Here is a 20,503-nt window from a genome sequence, read left to right as displayed (position 1 = left end):
GTGCAAATTCTCCTTTAACTCAGCTGAATAAGATGGTATACACTGCACTCTGAATCCAGTGGCACAAGTTCACATTCCGCAGCATTAAGTAAGGATACCCAGCGGACAGTGCACAGCCCAAGTGAGACCTTATCTGGTCACCATTCTACAAAAAAGGTACAGTAGCACTTAAAGATGTACAGAATGGAGCAAATAAGTGCATCCAGGGACTATGGGGCACAAACTTCTCCGATATGCTAAAACAATTAAATCTGTTTAGTCTTAAGAAGAGAAGGCTACAGCTTCTCCAGCCCATACATTGTTAATTGTACTGTTCTCAATTCACATTACACTACAACTACTACTACCTCAAATCAAGAATGAAAGATTCTTAAACTGAACACCTTGCCCACAAGAAAAACTAAAAAGTTATTGCTTAAATTACACAATTCTAACTATAACTACATAAAAATGGAAAGTTCAATATTAGCATGTCAAATACACAAGAAAGGACCCATTAATGTTATGAAAAAAAATTCACTCTCTTAGACCAAAAAAAGATAGCAAAAAAACATAATGATATAAACATCACATTCAAGGAAATATTATAGGATGATATACTGTTCTGCGTCCAAAGAAAAAAAAGACTAACTAGCCTTAAATTTCAGACAAACCCCATCTCCCACCTTCCTTTATGCTGGAAAAAATATTGCTAAATCTTGAGGACTCTGCCAGCATTTCTGCAATATATAAAAATATTCTACAGTCCCTCCCTTTCAAAGATCCAAGAGGACAATGGGAAAAGGATCGCTCACTCAACATATCAGAAAAGGAGTGGACGGTAGCAATGCAGAGAATTCATTCGAGCTCCATATGCGCAAAGCATACAATTATTCAGCTCAAAATTATATATCGAGCACATCTGTCTCGGTTGAAATTGTCCAAAATGTTTCTAGGGCAAGATCCAACCTGTGAACGCTGCAATTAAGCACCAGCCTTCCTGGGTCACATGTTTTGGGTTTGCACCAAAATTTTTAAGTGCCTTTCAGACAGTCTTAGTGTCACAACCCTTCCTAATCCACTAACAGCTGTGTTTGGTGTTCTTCCAGATGGGCTTAAAGTGGAGAAGGATAAACAAACTTTGATCGCCTTCACTACAATACTGGCACGCAGACTTATTTTGTTAAACTGGAAGAATCCTAACTCTCCTCTTTTAAGTCAGTGGGTAACTGATGCTTTATATTAAATATATTTATAAAAATACATTTATTAAATATTTATATGGAATTGGAAAAAATCAAATTCTCACTTAGAGGATCTGTGCAGAACTTTTTCAAAACTTGGCAGGACCTAATCAATAATATTTTAGAATAAGCTCTTAAAAGCACAGAGGAAGTAGATTATCTCCCCATTTCTTTTTCTTCTCCATTTATCTGTATCCGCCTATTAAACTCTTCAATTTATTTATTTTTACTATTTTAAAGTTTTAGTCCATTGGCCATGCTCTCTTTCTCAGGGGTGGGGGTTGATTTGTTTTCAATCCTATTTTTTTTGTAAAAATTGATCTATTTGTATGGAATGATTACAATAAAATTTAAAAAAAAATTTCAGACAAACCAGAACTGTATGATTCATATATCAATGAGCTCAACTCTTAAAGGTTTCATGTGTAAAATTAAGTACAGTGTGGAAAAGCATGTTCAGACAGATACCTCTAAGGAGCTTATTTAGATAAAAAATTATGATAAAAATAAAAATTGCAATAAAAAATGAGCTAATCTCAGCTGTGTTCAAAAAGAAGAAATCCTTATCCTTAGGCTATCTGGCAGACCTCTCTGTGTGTCTGATGATATGCCTTCAGTGATATCTTTTACAGGTAGCAAAACTTTACACCTGCTGTTAGAGACTGAAATCAAAGGCTCCTTCATTTTGGGCGCATACACTGTCATCATGGCACTGCCAGATCTAAACAGCAGCGTGGTGAATTGCTCGCATAATGAAGTGACTTTAGCTGCAGGTGGAAGTCCCATTTTAATTTATGGTGCCAAGCAGAATTGCGTTGCAGTCTATTAGCCAACGAAAGTGCTGGGAAGAAGCTGTCTGTTGTTACGGTCCTGCCTTAGTCAAGTCTGACAGGACATCGTATCTTTGATTGCCGGTAAAACATAGTTCTGTGTAGGCACCAGCCACAGTGCTGCTGTTGTGAAAAGAATGGAGATAAATGACATCAACCCAGAGAGGAACAGACAAGTTTGTTGTACCATGTGAACGTCACTGTGGGAAAAAAAAAAACAAGCGCTAACTATTACAAGTAGCCAAAATTTACACCGGGTGTTACAGAATCAAATCGAATGTATGTTTTTATTATATTAAAGTAATAATAATAATAATAATAATAATAATAGCAGCTCACTATTTGGTCTCGAACCCAGTACCACTGAGTTATAAGGCAGCAGTTCTTACTTCTATACCATTCAAGTATATGTGTCAACTTCCTGTCAAGTGACATTGACAGCAATTAATAATGACGTAAAATGTATAATGTGTGAAGACTTTAGTCCAAATATCAAATAAACACGTGCGCTTTTATTCAAGAATGTAACCAAAGTTTAAAAACAAAAACAAAAAAATTTGATTTACATATTGTGGAGAATCAGCCTCGACACAGAAGTCCCAAAAATATATACACAAACCAAGGTTATTATAGTTAATGAAAATTAAAATCAAAACTGAAACTATTATTAAAAAACATTTTCGTAAACTGAAATAAAATAATTAACAAAACTGAATTGAAAAACTAAAACTAAACGAAACTATTAAAGTAGCTGGAAACTGAAATAAAATAATTTACTAAACATAATTTTGGTTTTCGTTTTTGAATTAATTTTCTTGCTGTTAGTTTTAACCCTTATAACTTTTAACTCTAAAACTGAAAGCCATCCACCACGAGCCGCCCGCACATATTCATCCAGTGAACGGAGGCTGGTGATGGAGGTTGGGTGTTCACACAGCATTTGCGGTGACAGAGCGAGCTGAATACGCATGTAAAGCGTGTGGAATAGAATGCGATTTACGTGTCGCCTTTCTTTGCACTTGTTGTATATCAAGATGTAATTCAAACACCTGAAATCGGAATGTGCTGCTCAATAAAAACTTTACCGTATGGACAGTAAACTCAGTTTCAGTTTATTTCTCAGGTGCCTGCTTTTTGTAGACAGTAATTCTCCTGCCACTTTGCACTCAAAGTATACAAAGTAAAGAGAAAGTATACTAATCATGAAAAAAATTCGACCTTGACATTTTGATGAATCTTGACGTTTTAGAACTCCCCGAGTCCGAAAATACATTTTTTTGGAATTATGTCTGTGTGTCTCTGTATGTGTGTGTAATACACACACACACACACACACACACATTAATGCTGGGCAGCGATTATAATTTTTAATCACGATTAATCACAGACAATCACAGTAATCACATTGTTATGTGCAAAATTCAATAATTAACTCAAAAGTAGTGTATTAGGTTTGCAAACACTTCAAACAAATAAGGTGCTTTTTATCAGCAGTATTCCCTTTACACAGTAGCAGTTAAATATTTCTTGAAAATCTCAACTTAAACATTAACGTAATCAAATCAAACATAAAACCAAAGCTATTTGCCACTACCAGAGCATTAAAGTTTTATCTAGTTTGTTATAGAAAAATAAATTACCCTCAGAGTCCAGAGCCACGATCATAACATTATAATAGGCACCTTCCGAGCAATAGCAAGTTAACATTTCTAAATCTGTTTTCTTTTTTATCTGAACAGATACCAGCACAAACATTTTCTTTTATCAGGGAGCAGCTTAAACAGCCTATGTTCAGTAGCAGCTCTTTGAGGGCTAATATTTTTTCCAAAACACTCAGTTTTCTGAAAAACAAACAAAGCAATGGTTTCACACATAAATCATAAATCAACATTGTGCCTGCTGTCAGTTTGACTGCTTGGCTGTCTTTATGAGACAGGTGAGCGGGGGTGGCAGTAATAGTGAGACGCAATATGGTTTTATACCTCTTGTCATCGTGTCTGTCCTCCCATGCAAACGTTGCCATAGATGCATCACCTACACAAACGTGTTCAGCACCATGATCAGCTGGGGACCGATCAGCTGATGCCGGTACCTCACTTTCATTTTCAATCTACATCTCCAGATCACTTGCATCAAAATTGGAGTCTGACAAACCAGAGTCCGATTCAGCAATAATGAGAAAAAAATCATCCACGGATTATTTTGCTTAGAGCATTCACTTTGGTATCTCTCCATGTGCCATTTTAGAAGCTGTTTGCTCTTCGATACTCATGCACACGCAGGGAATCAAGGTCAAATCATCAAAGCTAATTTTCCTTCTAGCAAAAGCATATCAAAAAGCGCTGTAACAAGAAGACCACTGATCTCTATCGATCGCTAGCGAAACTGAGGCTTTCAAAATAATAATGTTTTGTTAATATATTGTGACATGCAGGTAGCTTGTGTTGCGCTGTATGGGAGCAGAAAGGGCAGAATGCTGTGTAAGTGATGGGACTAGGTGAAGGGTTTCTGTTCTGTGAGAAGCGAATACGCCTCTTAGGAGAATGAGTGACAGGAGAAGTTAGGAGAAAAAGGAAGCTGTGGCAGAATGAGGTTTTGAGTAGGGAGTCAGGAGACCATAAGTAGGAGTGTTTGCAGTATAGAAAAAGACAGAATGTGAGTGGCAGGAGATAACTATTGGTTGGGAAAGTTTTATTTTATTGTTTTGGAGACCCAGATAATGAAGTATAAGACAGGACATAGTTTGTTACAGAACAAAGATCCCAAGTAAAACATAGAAATCTCCAATACCTCCGAGTGGCATTTGCTTATTATGCTGGTCATGACAATATTATATAAATTAATAAATTTTGTTAACAGTATATTTTTTATTGTTTTGTAAATAAATACAACTATTCGATAACTAATCTACTGTATATCATTTTTAAAGTAGCTGTTCTGTTATCCGTCTTTTCTCTTATCAGTCATGGCCTTGGTCCTGACCCCTGACAGATAATCAAGGTTTTATAAACACACACACACACACAACACACACACACACACAGGGAGAGTCAAAAAGAAGTACCACATTTCAAACGTTCAGTCTACAAAAATGCTACAAGATAAAATCAATTTCATTACAACACAAGAAAAGGTATACAAAATAGATTTTTTTCACTGTGTTTTAAAAACAATGTCTTTAAGGTGGTGGCCATCATTAGCGATACACTCTTTGAGATGATTTTGTGGCGAACAGCGTTCTTGAGGGCTTCAAGGTTTTGAGGTCGGTGTGTGTATACCTTCGACTTGGGATAGCACCACAAGAAGAAATCACATGGAGCAAGGTCAGGTGAACATGACCAACATCGCCATACAGGGAGATCAGCTTCCCTGGAAACATCTCCTGCAAAACTTGCATGGATTTCCGTGCCATATGAGCTGGTTGAAACCAGGCATCCACCTCATCAATTTCTTGCAGCTGGGGCTGCAGAAAGTTCTCTAGCATTTCAATGTAACATTCTGAAGTGATGATAACCATTGCTCCCCCCTTTTCAAAAAAAGTGCCTAAAATGCAAAATTCTGCAACGGCGCACCAAACTGTAACATGCACACTGTGCAGGGGTCTCTGATGAAGTTCACAAGGGTTGGTTTTGGCCCAGTAGTGCATGTTTTGCTTATTAACACAACCATTCAAATGGAAATGTGCCTCATCACTGCGCATGATGATAATAATAATAATAATACTTTGATTTATATAGCGCTTTTCTCACTACTCAAAGCGCTTAGCAATTGCAGGTTAAGGGCCTTGCTCAAGGGCCCAACAGAGCAGAGTCCCTATTGGCATTTATGGAGTTCGAACCGGCAACCTTCTGATTGCCAGTGCAGATCCCTAGCCTCAGAGCCACCACTCCGCCTGTTGATGATGGCATCTCTATGAATGGTTTGCAGGGTGAGCCAAAATGAAATACCACATTTCTTGATTGGCTGGTTAGATATTCGCCTTAAGAAGCAGTAGTACAGGTGTACCTAATAAAGTGGACAGTGTGTGTGTGTGTATGTATGAGGGAGTGAGGATCCAAGTTAGAAGTAGTATCGGCGAATGAGACAAGATTCTAGTTTGAGTAGGTTTGCACCAGGGGGACGTCTTTACGACCTTACCCCTTTGATCCAGTTATGTCTATGTTGACTAAAGGGACAAATGAAATCAGTTCCCTTGGTGTATGTTTTTCGCTGATGACACTGTGTCGAGTAGCACCAAAAAGGAATGAGTGGACAGAAAGCTGGAAGAACGACAGAGGGTTGAAGATGTACAGGAAAAAGACAGAATATTTGAGGTTTAATTATGATCAGGATTCAGAAATTAGTCTAATGAGAGAGCTATTGAAAAGAATGGATACATTTAAATGTCTATGATCAGTGGTAGACCAAGATGGATGATTAAACTCAGAGTGAACCCACAGAGTGTGGATGGAACAATTGAAAAATGGTATCAGGAGTATTGTGTGATTGAAGAATCAAGGCAAAGGTTAAAGATAAAGTTTTTATGACAGTGATAAGACTAGCAATGATGTATGGGGCTACAACAAGGACAGTAAAGGGAGTACAGGAGGAGATGTTGGATGTTTGAGAAATTAGAATGTTGAGATGGATGTGTGGAGTTACAAAGACGGACAGAATAAGAAATGAGCCATTCAGGGGTACAACCAAAGTAATAGCGATATCTAAAAAAGTACAGGAAAGTAAACTGAAGTGTCATGAAATGTAATGAGGACCGACAATGAATATGTGGACAAAAGAGTCATGGGAATGGGAGTACAGCAGGGGAGAAGGGGAGGCCAAAGCAGAGGTGGATGAATAAAGTAAAAGAAGATCTAAAGGAAATAGGTCTGACTGGGGAGGAGGTGGAGAAGCTGTATGGTGAAGGTTGGTAAAACACAACAACCCCACATAGAAGTATGAAAAGATGAAAATTTAATTGAATTATTACAAATTATTAACTAATTTATTGCATTTTTACTTATTAAAAAATCTGTAAATAATCTGTTAATGATAATAGTTTATAGGATTTAAAAATTTGTAACTTCCACTTAAATGTATCTATTTTTCTGTCTTTTCATAAATATATTCAAAATACTGTTACCTGTTCCCCTGAGACACTGCACAGTAGTGGTGAACCCTTTGGTCCTGGGCAGCAAATGGTACTTCAGTTTAGGCAAACCCTTTGATTCAGCAACTTGCATACTAATCTGATGTTTTTTCTCTGTAAAGCGAGTACCTTCACAGTACAAAAGGAACTAAAATTAAAAAAGAAAAAAATTAAACCCTTCACATAATTATAGAAAGCCTTTTCAACTAGTTTACAATTTTTATAATTTAAATATGTGAAAATAAGCATTTTGTCAAGAGCTTACGTTTATGAAAAATTACTCTGATGGCTTAAATTGAAAATTGCACACAAAAGTATAAACAAAAATGTTGAAAAATGAAAAGCTATTAACTACAATTATCTTGTTTATACAAAAGGTGATGAAAGAGTAGTTATTCATACCATTGAGAAAGACTTAGTGCTAAAATAAAATGTAAAAAAATATTTAAAGTAAAAATTAGCTGCATAATTTCTTCAATGTACTCTGCAAATAAAACTATACTGAAGAAGTAGAAATCAAATGTCTTTTCCAAAAACAATTGCATTTTTAATTAGAATAAGTTGACTACTGATATGTTGCTGAAATTTAAGTACAGTGATACCTTGACTTACGAGTGTCCCAACTAACGAGTTTTTTGAGATACGAGCAGTCTCTTGGCCAATTTTTTGCTTTGAGTTGAGAGCTAAAATTAGGGTTACGAGCCAGCTTCAGATACCCCAGCCCACCGCTAGTTCGTGCAGCTCACCACAGTGAACGCCGCAACATCCCGTGTCTCACTCGTTCACTTTAAGCAGTTAGCTCGCAGTTGAAGCTTCAGTGTTGTGCTCACATTTGTGCTTGAAGTTATTTTGCAAAACTTCGTTTTTTCCAACTATGGGTCCGAAGAAAGTGAGTGTGAAGGACAGTGCAGAGAAGAAGCAGCGGACGATGTGCATTGAATAAAAGGAAGAATTTATAGAAAAAAAAAAACATGAGCAAGGTGTGCGTGTAGTCGATTTGGCGAAGCAGTACAAGGGTAGCACTTCTACTATCTGTACCATACTGAAGCAGAAGGAGTCGATATCAAGGCTATAATGCCAGCCAAGGGCATTAAAATCATTTCTAAACAGCGGATATCTATCAGTGAAAATATGGAGAAGCTGCCGATTGTGTGGTTGACGGAGAAGCAGCTCGCAGGAGATACCGTGATGGAGGCTATCATCTGCGAGAAGGCACAAGCGATTTATGCTGATTTGCAACAGCAGACCTCAGGCACTTCGACAGACTTGGCATCGGGTGAGCCATTTAAAGCCAGTCGGGGCTGGTTCAAGAATTTTAAAAAGAGGACCGGCATTCACTCCGTTGTCAGGCATGGTGAGGCAGCGAGCGCGAATATGAAGGCAGCTGAGGATTACCTCAAAACTTTTGCAGGAATAATAGCGACCGAAGGATACATCCCCCAGAAAGTCTGGACATGGATGAAGGTGACATCAATGAGCTCATCGAGGAGCACTCTGAGGAACTGACAATGGAGGAGCTAAAGGAGCTACAGACGCAGCAGCACACGGAGGTTTTGCAGGAAATAAGTGACGCGGAGGAGGCGGAGGAAGTTATCTCTACAAGTGAGATAAAGAAAATGTTGGGAACGTGGGAGAAACTTTCAGACTTTATTCAAAAGAAACACCCAGAAAAATTTTCAACTGGGCGCGTGACGGCGCTATTTAATGACACTTGCATGACACATTTTAGAAACATTCTGAAAGGGAGGATGAAACAGATCCTCATTGGACAGGTTTTTTTCGAAAACCCCTGCAGATGAAAGTGAGGAAGGTGTGGTGAAAAGGGCAAAAATCAGTGAATAACATTCAGTTATTCAGTTCAGCCTTTCTCCACCACCTCCGTCAGCATCTTCAACTCGTCTGATCTCCAAGGTAAATGCTGTACATTATACTGTACTGTACTTAATAAAAACAGTTTATTGCAGTACATTCTATTGTATTGTGTTTTTATACAATATTCGTTATTTATAAGTGCATTTTTCTTTTTTAAAAACATGTAACAAAAAAATTGCAGTGTTTTTTGGGGGTCCGGAACGGATTAATGGCATTTCAAATCATTCAATGGGGAAAATTGATTTGAGATAAGAGCATTTTGATTTACGAGCTCGATCACGGAACGAATTAAACTCATATCTCAAGGTATCACTGTATTTCTTAATTCAGAGGATACTGAACACTTGAATGATTCAGAAAACAGTTTATAAAAAAGCAAAAATCTAATTTACATATACTTAAATAAAAAAGGTCAGTGTAGTACCTACCCACATGCATTCTGGATAGTCTACAAGATTTCTGAGTCCTTGAACCACTGTGTCTCTATCCTCTTCCCATTTCCTCTTACAAAATACTATTTCCAAGAAGTACCAGGTCCATCCAATTAATGGCACTTTCAGCAGTTCGTGCTTTGCAAGAACCTTTGAACTCTAATAACAATTTAAAAGGACAAAAATATAACAATGTATTTTTATATATGAAGTACCTCTCACAAATGCCATCTTCTGATAAATGACCAAAATTAAATCAAAACAAATGAAAATAGTGAAACTGTAACAGATTACTTATTTGACTGAGAAAATGGACAGCATATTATTTATTTTCTAGCATGTTAAGACATTACATTTGTATCAAATGCTTATTGTGTCTTTACACAATGGCTATATACATATACACACCCACACACACACACACATATATATACATATATATACACACACATACATATACACACACACACACACACACAAACACCAATGCACCAAAAGAACACACAGCTGCTGCTGTATTCATAATTGTAAAATTGAGCATCTTAATCATGAAGTAACATTTACAGTATACAACTGATATATAATAGTTACAAGACTAACCCCTAACACTCCAAATCGCTCACAAATGGTCCATCCACAGAGGAAATCGATTTCAAAGTTATGATTGAGGATGATGATGACATGTTCTTTTCCAAATTTATCCACAGTTTCTTTTTCAGTGAAGAGAGTACATTCTGTACCTGACCACCACTCCAATAGCATCACCAGTTCTATGGAAAATAATTTAATAGATTAATACCCATGTCACACTAAAGCTTTTAATGCTAAATACAGTAAATACACTCACAATGTTAGAATATATAAAAGCATTGTAGCAATAATTATTGCAGTTATAAAAGTTCAGGTGTTCATGTTAAACCATTTGTTTTAAAGCCTGAAGTACTGAATTAACAATTCTCTCAGGGTATAGTAAAATTAATTGTTTAAAAAAAAAAAAAAAAAAAAAAACTTGCAATGCACTTTTAAATACACTATTTAAGAACTGATACAATGAATAACAGATCTATAGCAAAAACTACAAGCAAGAAAGTAATTTAATACAATTATGTGACAGCTGAATTTTAAAAGTTCATAGAAAACTAAGAACTTTCCAAAGTAGACAGATTAAACTTTAATATTAGGTACACCTTCAGCCTAACCCTTCAGTAGTTTTGCTGCTATGAACACCCAGAATTTTAAATTTCTGCTCATATGGTGTCAGATAATATGTAATGACTTCCCATGCATCTTGATGCTGCCTATTGTATACTTAAACCAACAGGATTCTTCTGTAATATGTGGGTTTCTCAGTTTGTCCTTTGGCTCTGATTGATAGCAGCTTATATATTTTTCAGAGAATGTCCTAAGGAAATACTGTAAGTCTCCTTTAAGGTTGTTCCATGCACTTATACCAGTAGGATGCTTGCCCACTACATACTTCTCATAGTGTCTTCCTGCAGTTGCCCTGGCGCTTATGTGTCAATTGCCAATGCATGTTTTCTTAGCTTTTTGACAGCACTTGTTTATTATCACAGCACCTACTTTCTATTTCAGTCCCACTTTACCCAGTAAATTTCCAGTAATTATACTAGGCTTTGACCGGGGAAACTGATCTATAAAATTTTGTGAGATACTTGACTCACAAGTGTCCTTGTCCTGCCAATGTACCACTAAATTCCTGAGATAGTCTGTATATCTAAAACAGTCTAATACATATTCAGTGCAAGAAATGTATTCACCAGATCACAACTGTGGCAAACAGGCCACCAGAAGAAACATTAAAACAAAAACTTTCTCTTTTCACTGTATCCTGACTTTTTACATCACACTACATTTTACCCCCAGGTGTGTGATTACTGGTTTCATGAATAATACAGATTGATAGTACTTTATTACTATTCCAAAACTCAGGATATTCTAGCAAATGAAATTTGTAATTATTCTAAAGATTTAGATAAATAAGCTGTCCTTTTATACTGCTTACATTTCTGACAATTGTGCAGTCTCGTTTCTAAACAGATATATAAGCTAAACTATACTGATCAGGAGCTGTAGATCAAAGTTAAGGGAAAGAAAAGGTAGAAACATAACTTTTCAGCCTGTACGTAGCCAGTCGCTGGATAAATGGTGAGAGTTAGGGCACATGTGAACCGTGTAAACAAATGCCAAATGAGGACAAATGCATTTCCTGCAAAACAACGGATTAGCCTTTACTGCCTTTTGGTAAACCTGGTCATATCTAGTGACAAGCCTGTGTTGCCGCGTAAGGCTGACGTTTGTGTTACTAAGACAATGATTTACTGTTTAGAATTAATTGTGAATTTCTGGAGACATTTTTCAGTTTTTCACACTTTTATGACAGAAAGGTCAAATGACAACTTTCATTACAGTAAATCTGTTAGTTGCAATGACACATTGCTTGGTGCTGATGGCTAACAGCTCCCAAACAAAGTGCCATAAGCTCAGAATATCAGGATAACTGAAAAGGGGTCGCCAGAAAGCACATACTCTAATTTGTCCACCTGGCAGATATGTAAATTTCCAAATAAGTTCAGCTGAAAGGCAATGTTGAGCTAAACAGCTATGTGAGACGTGGTTTACTTCTAGACTATTTGTCTGACCAACAATGCCAGGTGGCTCCTTTACCTGGGCTGTTGTTTATATGAAACATCCAACCACAGCACCCAATTTTGTTTTATTATCACAAACATATTATTAGGAAAGGAAAAATAAAGAATATTCAATTTCAAATTGAACACATTCAGTGTTAAAACCTCTGTTTTATGTTTCTTCTGGTGCACAATTATATATATATGGTAGGTGCAGTTGTAACAGGGCCTTTCACAAAGCAGCTTAAGTGAAAATGCACTTGAATACATGCCACAACTGTGAAAAAAACATGTCAGTTTCATTAATACCAGACTTTCACACATGTGTTGTGTGGAAGATCTTCTCATATTTCAGCTAATCCTCCAAGCTGCTACTTGACTCTCCGCCAGCAACCTGAGCATCAGGTCACAGCTAAAGTGTGTGATTACATTATGCATTATAAATATGCAGACATGTTCAATTACATCGGATTCAAAATGTATTCAGACCCATTCAGCTTATGCACACTTCATTGTGTTGCAGATTTAATTTTAAATTAATACATTTGCCATTTTTGCCCACCAATCTACATTCAATAACCCATAACAACAAAGTAAAAACATGCTTTCAAAAAGGCTTGCAAATTTATTAAAAATTTAACTCATTTATTTAAGTATTCAGACCCTTAATTCAATACTTTGTAGAAGCTTTGTATACTTTCTGAATCCACTGTATGTTAAGTAAATCCTAGGGATGTTACATAATAGTATTTTGTTATTTTCTTTTAAATTAAGCCTTATCAATAGTTTGCTTAAAATAAACAGTAAGAAAGTATAAATTGGATTTACAATTATTATACCACAAAACCACAGATGAAAAATGTACACTGGTATCTAAAATACACATTTTGTATATGGGTGAAATATTAGGGTAGCGTATCTATCAGTTAGCCGAACAAGATTGATGGAGTGTCCCCTCTCATTTGTCAAACTTAAATATCCACATTACTAACCGAGAATGATAAACCGGATGGACGCAGGGACATCTGGCAATGGGCCGTGGACGCAAAAGACGTACTGTGCAGGCGCATCACAAACCAAGTGTCACTGACAAATTACAAACCAAGATCAAGGTGCTTTTGGTGGAAAATTAGTTTGTTGATTTTAATATTTATTTTCACATTAGTATTCTCAAATTATAAGCTTGTTTCTTGAAGCTTGAAAAGCTTGCTTTTACCTCAGGTTGTCTATGTTGAATTATCAGAGTTCACTTTGAGAATAATCTTTCAAATTATTGAAGCTTTCGAGGCAACTCAGGCCCCTTCTTCAGTCAAAGTGTCTCGAAAGCGTGCATATTGTAATCTTTTTAGTTAGCCAATAAAAGGTGTCATTTTGCTTGACTTTTCACTACATTCATAATGGCTAACATGATACAACACCCTAGTACTATAAATTATTGAAGTTAATTCCTGGTATCTAAACTGATCAAGTTTTGACACTTAGCATTAAAACAGACATTAGTAGCACCCAGAAGATGAAACAAACATACGCAAATGACTTAAAATATGAGAGAAAAAATGGAATTTACATATTTAACGATGCCGTAAATAAGTTAATTACAGAATTATTCAGAAGCTTTTTTGAGGGTACAAGCCCAGTCAAAAGTATACAGGCTTTGTTCAGATTATCTGTTATGACTGCCAGCCTGCTTGCAAAGTATGAATGTAAATTAAAACAGAACTTACGGCTCCATAATGAATATGAAAGGCGGCAGTTGACCCTGCGGTAAAGTTGCTTGTTAATGGGCCAAAGTGTCAGTGTGCATAGCTGAATGAAGTTTATGATCAGTCCGCTCACAACAAACACAAAGCTGATAAGCAAGTGCAATATAAACTGTGTCTTCAGATAGGCAATAAAACCCATGATGGGTGTCAGAAACGCTTGCAAGGGCCCTCACTCAAAACAACAGACCTATGAGAGAAGAGAGAGGAAAAAAGAAATCAGAATTTACAGTACACATATAATACAGACATTGTGTCTTTCACAAGATTCTTAACAAATTGCTTAACAAGTGAATATATCTTAAATGGAAAGCAAATACAAACTTAGACAGGCCGTGGTAGAAACAGATATAGTAATAAAAAAACATTGTTTATCTTTCTTTAAAAGTTTAAACAGGAAAAGAAAAAAAAATTCTTTGAACCGTCTACAAATTGACTCAAAATTGTAGCACGATATAAACAAAACACATCAATATACATACTGTACACGTGCTAAACATGTTTAAGTTTGGTATTTTGCAAGTCAAAGTTATTTCTTCATAAACATGGTGCCATGCAAAACTGTTCAAAAATCCAGAATTTTCTATACATTTTTCTTTACATCTTGCCTGAAGAAGGGGCCTGAGTTGCCTCGAAAGCTTGCATATTGTAATCTTTTTAGTTAGCCAATAAAAGGTGTCATTTTGCTTGGCTTTTCTCTACATTCACAATGTCTAACATGGTACAACACCCTAGTACTACAGCTATACATTTTTCAAAATACTTTCCCCACATACGGACTTTACAATGGAGCATGAAACACCACCAGTAAATAAAAGTTTAAAAAAAACAAAACAAAATGTGTGTGTGTGTCAAGAAAAGGGATCTAGAAAGAATCATTTTATCTCCTTGTACCATTTATCTTGAAGTATGGGTATGTTTTCTCTTCACAAGTGCTGAGGTAGTGCACACAACTGGTTTTCATGACAAGCTAACAGATGATTCCTTCATATGTTGCACATTATTAAAAAAAAACATAAAATGAATGCAGAAAAGCCTACTAAAATTTTAATAAGACTCAAAACACAACTGACTTTAATAACCATTATTTAAAATTTCATGAGTGCTTTTCTATAGTCTACACCATCCCAAGAAGCTTTATAAGAACAGAAATGTGACTAATATTTACGTTAAATACAATAGTTGCATAAGCAAGTTAAGTGGTTTGCTGAGAATCACACAACGTGTTCGTGGCACACACTGAGATTCAGTGCATCGTCTGAACAATTGCACCATACCACCTTTATAATCAAAAAGAGCAAAGCCAGAATCATCTCCTTCATCCAAAAAATGTTTTTCCTCACAACTTCACTACAACTACCAGGACACTGGGGAAAATGCAACTTGAAGTGCTAGTAGTAACAGACAAATCATACCTGTAGTCCAGATGTGACATTTATAGATTTTCACTTGTTCAGTGAAGTCAAAGACCCCAACATATAAAAGAGGTAGCGCCAATGACAAAGCAAAATTCTACAGTCACATCAAAAACAAATAATTTTGCGATGGTGTATTATTTCATAGAAAAAATAAAATATAAATCAAGCAATGCTTGCAGATATCCATCACATAAAAACAACTGCAGAGTATTAAGCTGTAAAGTTATGCAACATAAATATATGTTCATTATATAAAATCAGATTGTTTCAACATGTTATCTGCATAATATTTTTTGTATTCATCATGGCATTTTACATTTTTCTGCAACTACAGTACACAGAAGTTTAACATGAAGTCTAAAAAATTGGAAGTTCTTCATTTCCACTATTGTCTCTTTACATGATTTATTATTTGGCTAAAATGACTGTGCTTACAGCTTTCCTTGAGAATTGAGAAAAAAAAAATACACACACACTACTCGTCAAAAGATTTAGAACACCTCATTTTTTGCAGTTTGTCTTCAAACTTAATCAGTTGAAATACATCAAATGACCAAAAATGGTCAAAAGGTAAACAGTAAACTGTCAGAGGTTTACATTTTAGGTTTAGCTTAGTAAAAACGTAAAAAAGGAAATTTCAGAATATTACAAATGGGCCTTGTTCAGGAAACAACTAATAGGGAACAACTAATACCGGGGGGGGGGGGTATGGGGGTAAACGTTAACATTATACAAAGTTATTGTCTGTTTTTACCTGCATTGTTATCAATCTTTAATTTAATATTGTTTTTTGTATCAGTATGCTGATGCTGGAGTATGTGATTTTCCCCTTGGGATTAATAAAGTATCTGTCTATCTAATAGGTCACAACCTACAGCTGTTCTGTAGCAATTCAAGTTTATTCAGCCTTGCAATTTGTGCAGGTGTCCTAAGTTCTGTTGATTACTTAAAACACACTCTCTTAAAGCACAATTTGAACCAACTGTGTTACTACACCCTCTGAAGTACTATATGGACAATATTACACTGTAAAGGCCGACCAATTTCAGTAATAATGGCAAGAAAATGGCAATTAACAAATTAAATGAGATCATTATAATCAAATTGTCAGGTCAGTACAGCATCCTTCACAATCCAAATACAATTGGAGACTGGAAGGAATTCTGATAGAAAGAGATCTGGCAGACCCAATCAGAAGACAAGTTTCTGAGGATCACCAACTTGTGTGACAGGAGCCTCACAGCACAACTTAAGTAGTGATCAAAAAAGGCAAGTCTCAGTTTCTACTGTGAATAAGACACATTGAGCTGCAGGTTTGACAGGGTGAGTGTCAGTAATAAAGCCATTTCTTAAAGAAGAAAAAAAAAAACCAAGGCTTACTTGGGCTATGACATACCGGCTGTGGACTACTCCAGACTGGAAGAAAGTTTATGGACAGATGAATCAAAATTTGAAATCTTTGGTTCACCACGTAGTGTGTTTGTACGGTGCACAGTTGGTGAAAGGATGGTTCCTCAGTGTGTGACACCAGCTGTCAAACATGGAGGAGGAAGTGTGATGGTCTGGGGTTCTTTTGCTGAAGGCAGAGTTGGTGACTTACACAGAGTGACAAGCATTCTGAATTAAAAAGATTAGCACAGCATTTTGCAGCACCACACAGTACCTTCTGGTCTGAGTCTAGTAGGTCTAGGGATCATCCCACAGCAAGACAATGACCCAAAACATACCTTCAGGCTATGTCAGAACTATGTTAAAAGAAAACAACAACAAGGCACACTTCAAAACATGGAATGGTCAGCAGAGTCTCCAGACTTAAACCACATTGAGTTAGTTTAGGATGAACTGGACAGAAGTGTGAAAAGAAAGCAACCCACAAGTGCAATACATTTGTGGGAATTTCTGCAACAGTGTAGGGAAGATCTTTCTGATCGATATTTGATTTTTCTTATAGAAAGAATGATAAGTGTATGTTTGGCTGTTATATTGGCAAAAGGTGGCTACTTTGATGAATCAAACATTTGAATTAAATTCTGTACACTTAATAATTCATTGACATTTTTTATTTACTAATGTTTATTTGTTCTGTGTTTTGATATTATGAAACATTAAGACTGTAGATGTCACATGGGCTGGACGGGAATTCCGGCAGGGAAGGAAACAGGAAGCTGACCTGAAAGGAAGACATGGACGGTTAGCCCCTGTATAAGAAGAGATATCGCTGGGGTGTTTTTATTCCCCCAGTACAGTAGATGGCAGCAGTCCCAGATATCCACACCCAGTGTGAAGCCAGCAGGGAGATGGCAGCAGTCCCGGATATCCACACCCAGTGTGAAGCCAGCAGGGAAATGTAGTTCAGCAGGGCAGCCCTGCTGGGGTCACTGGGTGCCACAAGAGTCCTATTATAATGGACTTCCGTGTGACCTGGAAGTGATTCCATCGGGCAATCGCCCTGGCACAAGAAGTACTCCTGGGTCTGTAACAAAAAGGACTGCACTCCTTTATCCAAGCAAGTCGAAGCTGGGAGGTAGTGGAGCAACGCTTGAGTGGAAGAGGTTCAGTTGGGAGAAAGAAAGAAAGAAAGTAAGTATTGTGGAGAGAAAAGACCTGTGTTTGTGTATTTGTTTGTGTTTATATCATTTTTCTGGTGGTAAATATAATAAAACCTTCCAGTATTTGAACCCGGGACTGTGCTTCTGTGTTCGTGTCGGGGTTTGGGCTGGCTGACGCCCGGGTATACTTCACAAGATATCAAATCGCATGCGAATCCCATAAAAACTGAAAAAACTGAGGTGTTCTAAAACTTTTGACCAGTAGTGTATATACACAGTATATACTATATGGGTCGGGACTGATGCCATGACAGATAAAAGACAGATAACAGAACAGCTATTTTAAAAAGATATACTGTAGATTAGTTTATCAAATAGTCATATTTATTTACAAAACAAAACTATATTAACAAAATATAATAATGGTTTTAACAAAATCAATTAATTCATATAATATTGTAACAACCACTGTAATAAGCAAATACAACTCAGAGGTATGGAGTTTTCTACGTTTTACTTGGAGTCTTTGTTCTGTAACAAAGGTGCCCTGACTTAAATGCTGTTATCTGGGTTATGGAGCACTCCTCCAAAACAACAAAAAAAAAAGCTTTCTGTACCAATCAACTTACATTTTTTTTTTTTCTCTATATCGTAAACACTCCTGCTTAGTGTCTCCTGACTCCCTACTCATTATCTGAGGCTCCAAAACAATAAAATAAAACTTTCCCAACCAATAGTTATCTCCTGCCACTCACATTCTGTCTTTTTCTATACTGCAAACACTCCTACTTATGGTCTCCTGATTCCCTACTCAAAACCTCATTCTGTCGAACCTTCCTTTTTCTCCTAACTTCACCTGTCACTCATCTCCTGAGAGGTGTGACCACCCCTTACAGTACAGAAGCCGTTCACTCAGTCCCATCACTTACACCATTCATTCCACCTTTTCTGTTTCCACACAGCACATTCCAAGCTGCTTGCACGTCACAATATATTAACAAAACATAATATAACAAAATGTAAAAAGAAAATTACAATACAGAAGAACAATATCACTAATGCAGAATAACTTTACTGTCAGTGGTTTCCATTTTTGACACATTTTTCAATTTTGTTGGCATCACACTTTATATCATTCACTGTTCTTCCTACTCTGCAAATTGAAGCAATACTGTACTTGAAACACTTCTGCCATTTCATCTGACAATTCCAACACCACACGGATACGTTTATCAGCCATAAAAATGTATAGTTCATTAATTATAACAAAAAAGAAATTTTATGAAACACTATTAAAACTGAAGGTACGTAACTGACACTGTGGTGCTGGGGAAGTACACTATGCACTAGCACAAGGGAAAGTTTTTCCAATGTGCAAAGCTTGCAGTGTACTGCATGACGGTAGTACTACTGTAATTGGTAGGCGCTAGCATGCGCAATGTTTTTTATATACAAGTAAAATTCCATTACAACAAATATCTTTACAACAAAGTATTTTTATGGTCCCGACAGTTTCCCCATATGACACGAGTCTATAGAAATCTCGTTACTACGAACACTTTCATTACAATGAAGTGACCTTGAAATGATTGAATGAATCATCCACAGAGCAGTTAGTTCTGTGGTCGCAGCTCAGTTGTGCACAACGATCCCCAAACAGAAACATAGAAGAAAGAAATTTTTTTTTCTACAAACTTTCCTTGTACTGCTTTTTTTGTTGTTTTTGTTTTCAGTGATACCTTTTGCTTATTGCTCGTCAACATTTGAAAAACATCCATTGGAATTTAACTCATTGTCACCTTCTATAGAATCGGCAGACACAAAAAAACGGTAACAGTTCATATTAGAAAAAAAAAAAGTTACATTTTTGCAGCTCTCAATTGTGGCAAAAAGAAAAAAGACGTTGCCAGTGAATTCGGAATTTCGCCATCGACACTGTCAACTTTCTTGAAAGGCCGAGCAAAAAAAGAAGAAAAATCTCGGGTTGCAAATGTATGCAAATGTATGAAGACGTCAAAAAAGCAGTTTTTATGTGGTTCAGTGATGCTCGTTCAAGAAACATTCCTATTAATGCGGCACTCATTCAAGAAAATGTGAGGTTTCTAAACTCTCTTGGGACCTCCCCCAGCTGGACAAATGCCGAAGAGCTTCCCAAAGTGCGATCACTGCATCTGTGGAAGACTGTTTATCTGTTGCCAGGGCAACAGCAGGCTCACAGCTCAGCTGCTTCTCTTCACCGAAGCAAACAGAAAAGATCTCGATGGATGATGCAAGGATCATTGTAATTGCAGGGAACAGAATTACTTGGCCACTAACCTGGCCACAACCCTGTCTGACTGCTGTGTCTGTTTATTGGAGAGTGGCAGATCCCGCTACAATAAATAACCCTGCTGTTCCTGTTTCAAGCTGAATAAAGCAGGTTTTGCTAAAGTACTGAGACTGAGCCTCGTGTTTTGGGGTAAGACAGGGACTTATAGCACGCCCATGATCTTTTAGGATTCACTTCTGTGGTGCTTAACTGCAGCACTGTGAGCCTGCTGTTGCCCTGCCACGGCAACAGACAAACAATCTTCCACAGACGAGGCAATCATGCTTCGGGACACACTTCAGCGTGACGTTCCCGTTGGGTGGGGGGGGATCTCAAAGA

General features: G+C 36.8%; 1 protein-coding gene across 3 annotated transcripts in view; it reads right to left on the bottom strand.

Annotated features, from left to right (window-relative positions):
* Positions 1 to 20,503, bottom strand: part of LOC114650723 (1-acyl-sn-glycerol-3-phosphate acyltransferase gamma-like) — a 108,715-nt gene that overhangs the window by 43,112 nt on the left and 45,100 nt on the right. For all 3 annotated transcript variants that reach the window (XM_028800531.2, XM_028800532.2, XM_051926759.1), the window contains exons 2-5: positions 13,854 to 14,079; positions 10,082 to 10,251; positions 9,479 to 9,640; positions 7,173 to 7,326 (exon numbers count right to left, since the gene is read on the bottom strand). In XM_028800531.2, the coding sequence (XP_028656364.1) occupies positions 7,173 to 7,326; positions 9,479 to 9,640; positions 10,082 to 10,251; positions 13,854 to 14,031 (664 nt within the window). In that variant the 5' untranslated portion in view covers positions 14,032 to 14,079. The remainder of the gene's footprint in view (positions 1 to 7,172; positions 7,327 to 9,478; positions 9,641 to 10,081; positions 10,252 to 13,853; positions 14,080 to 20,503) is intronic.

This window comes from Erpetoichthys calabaricus, chromosome 4 (genome assembly GCF_900747795.2).
Source record: "Erpetoichthys calabaricus chromosome 4, fErpCal1.3, whole genome shotgun sequence".
Lineage (NCBI taxonomy): Eukaryota > Metazoa > Chordata > Cladistia > Polypteriformes > Polypteridae > Erpetoichthys > Erpetoichthys calabaricus.
The sequence above is the reverse complement of the archived record's forward strand: the minus strand, read 5'-3'. Positions and strand labels throughout refer to the sequence as shown.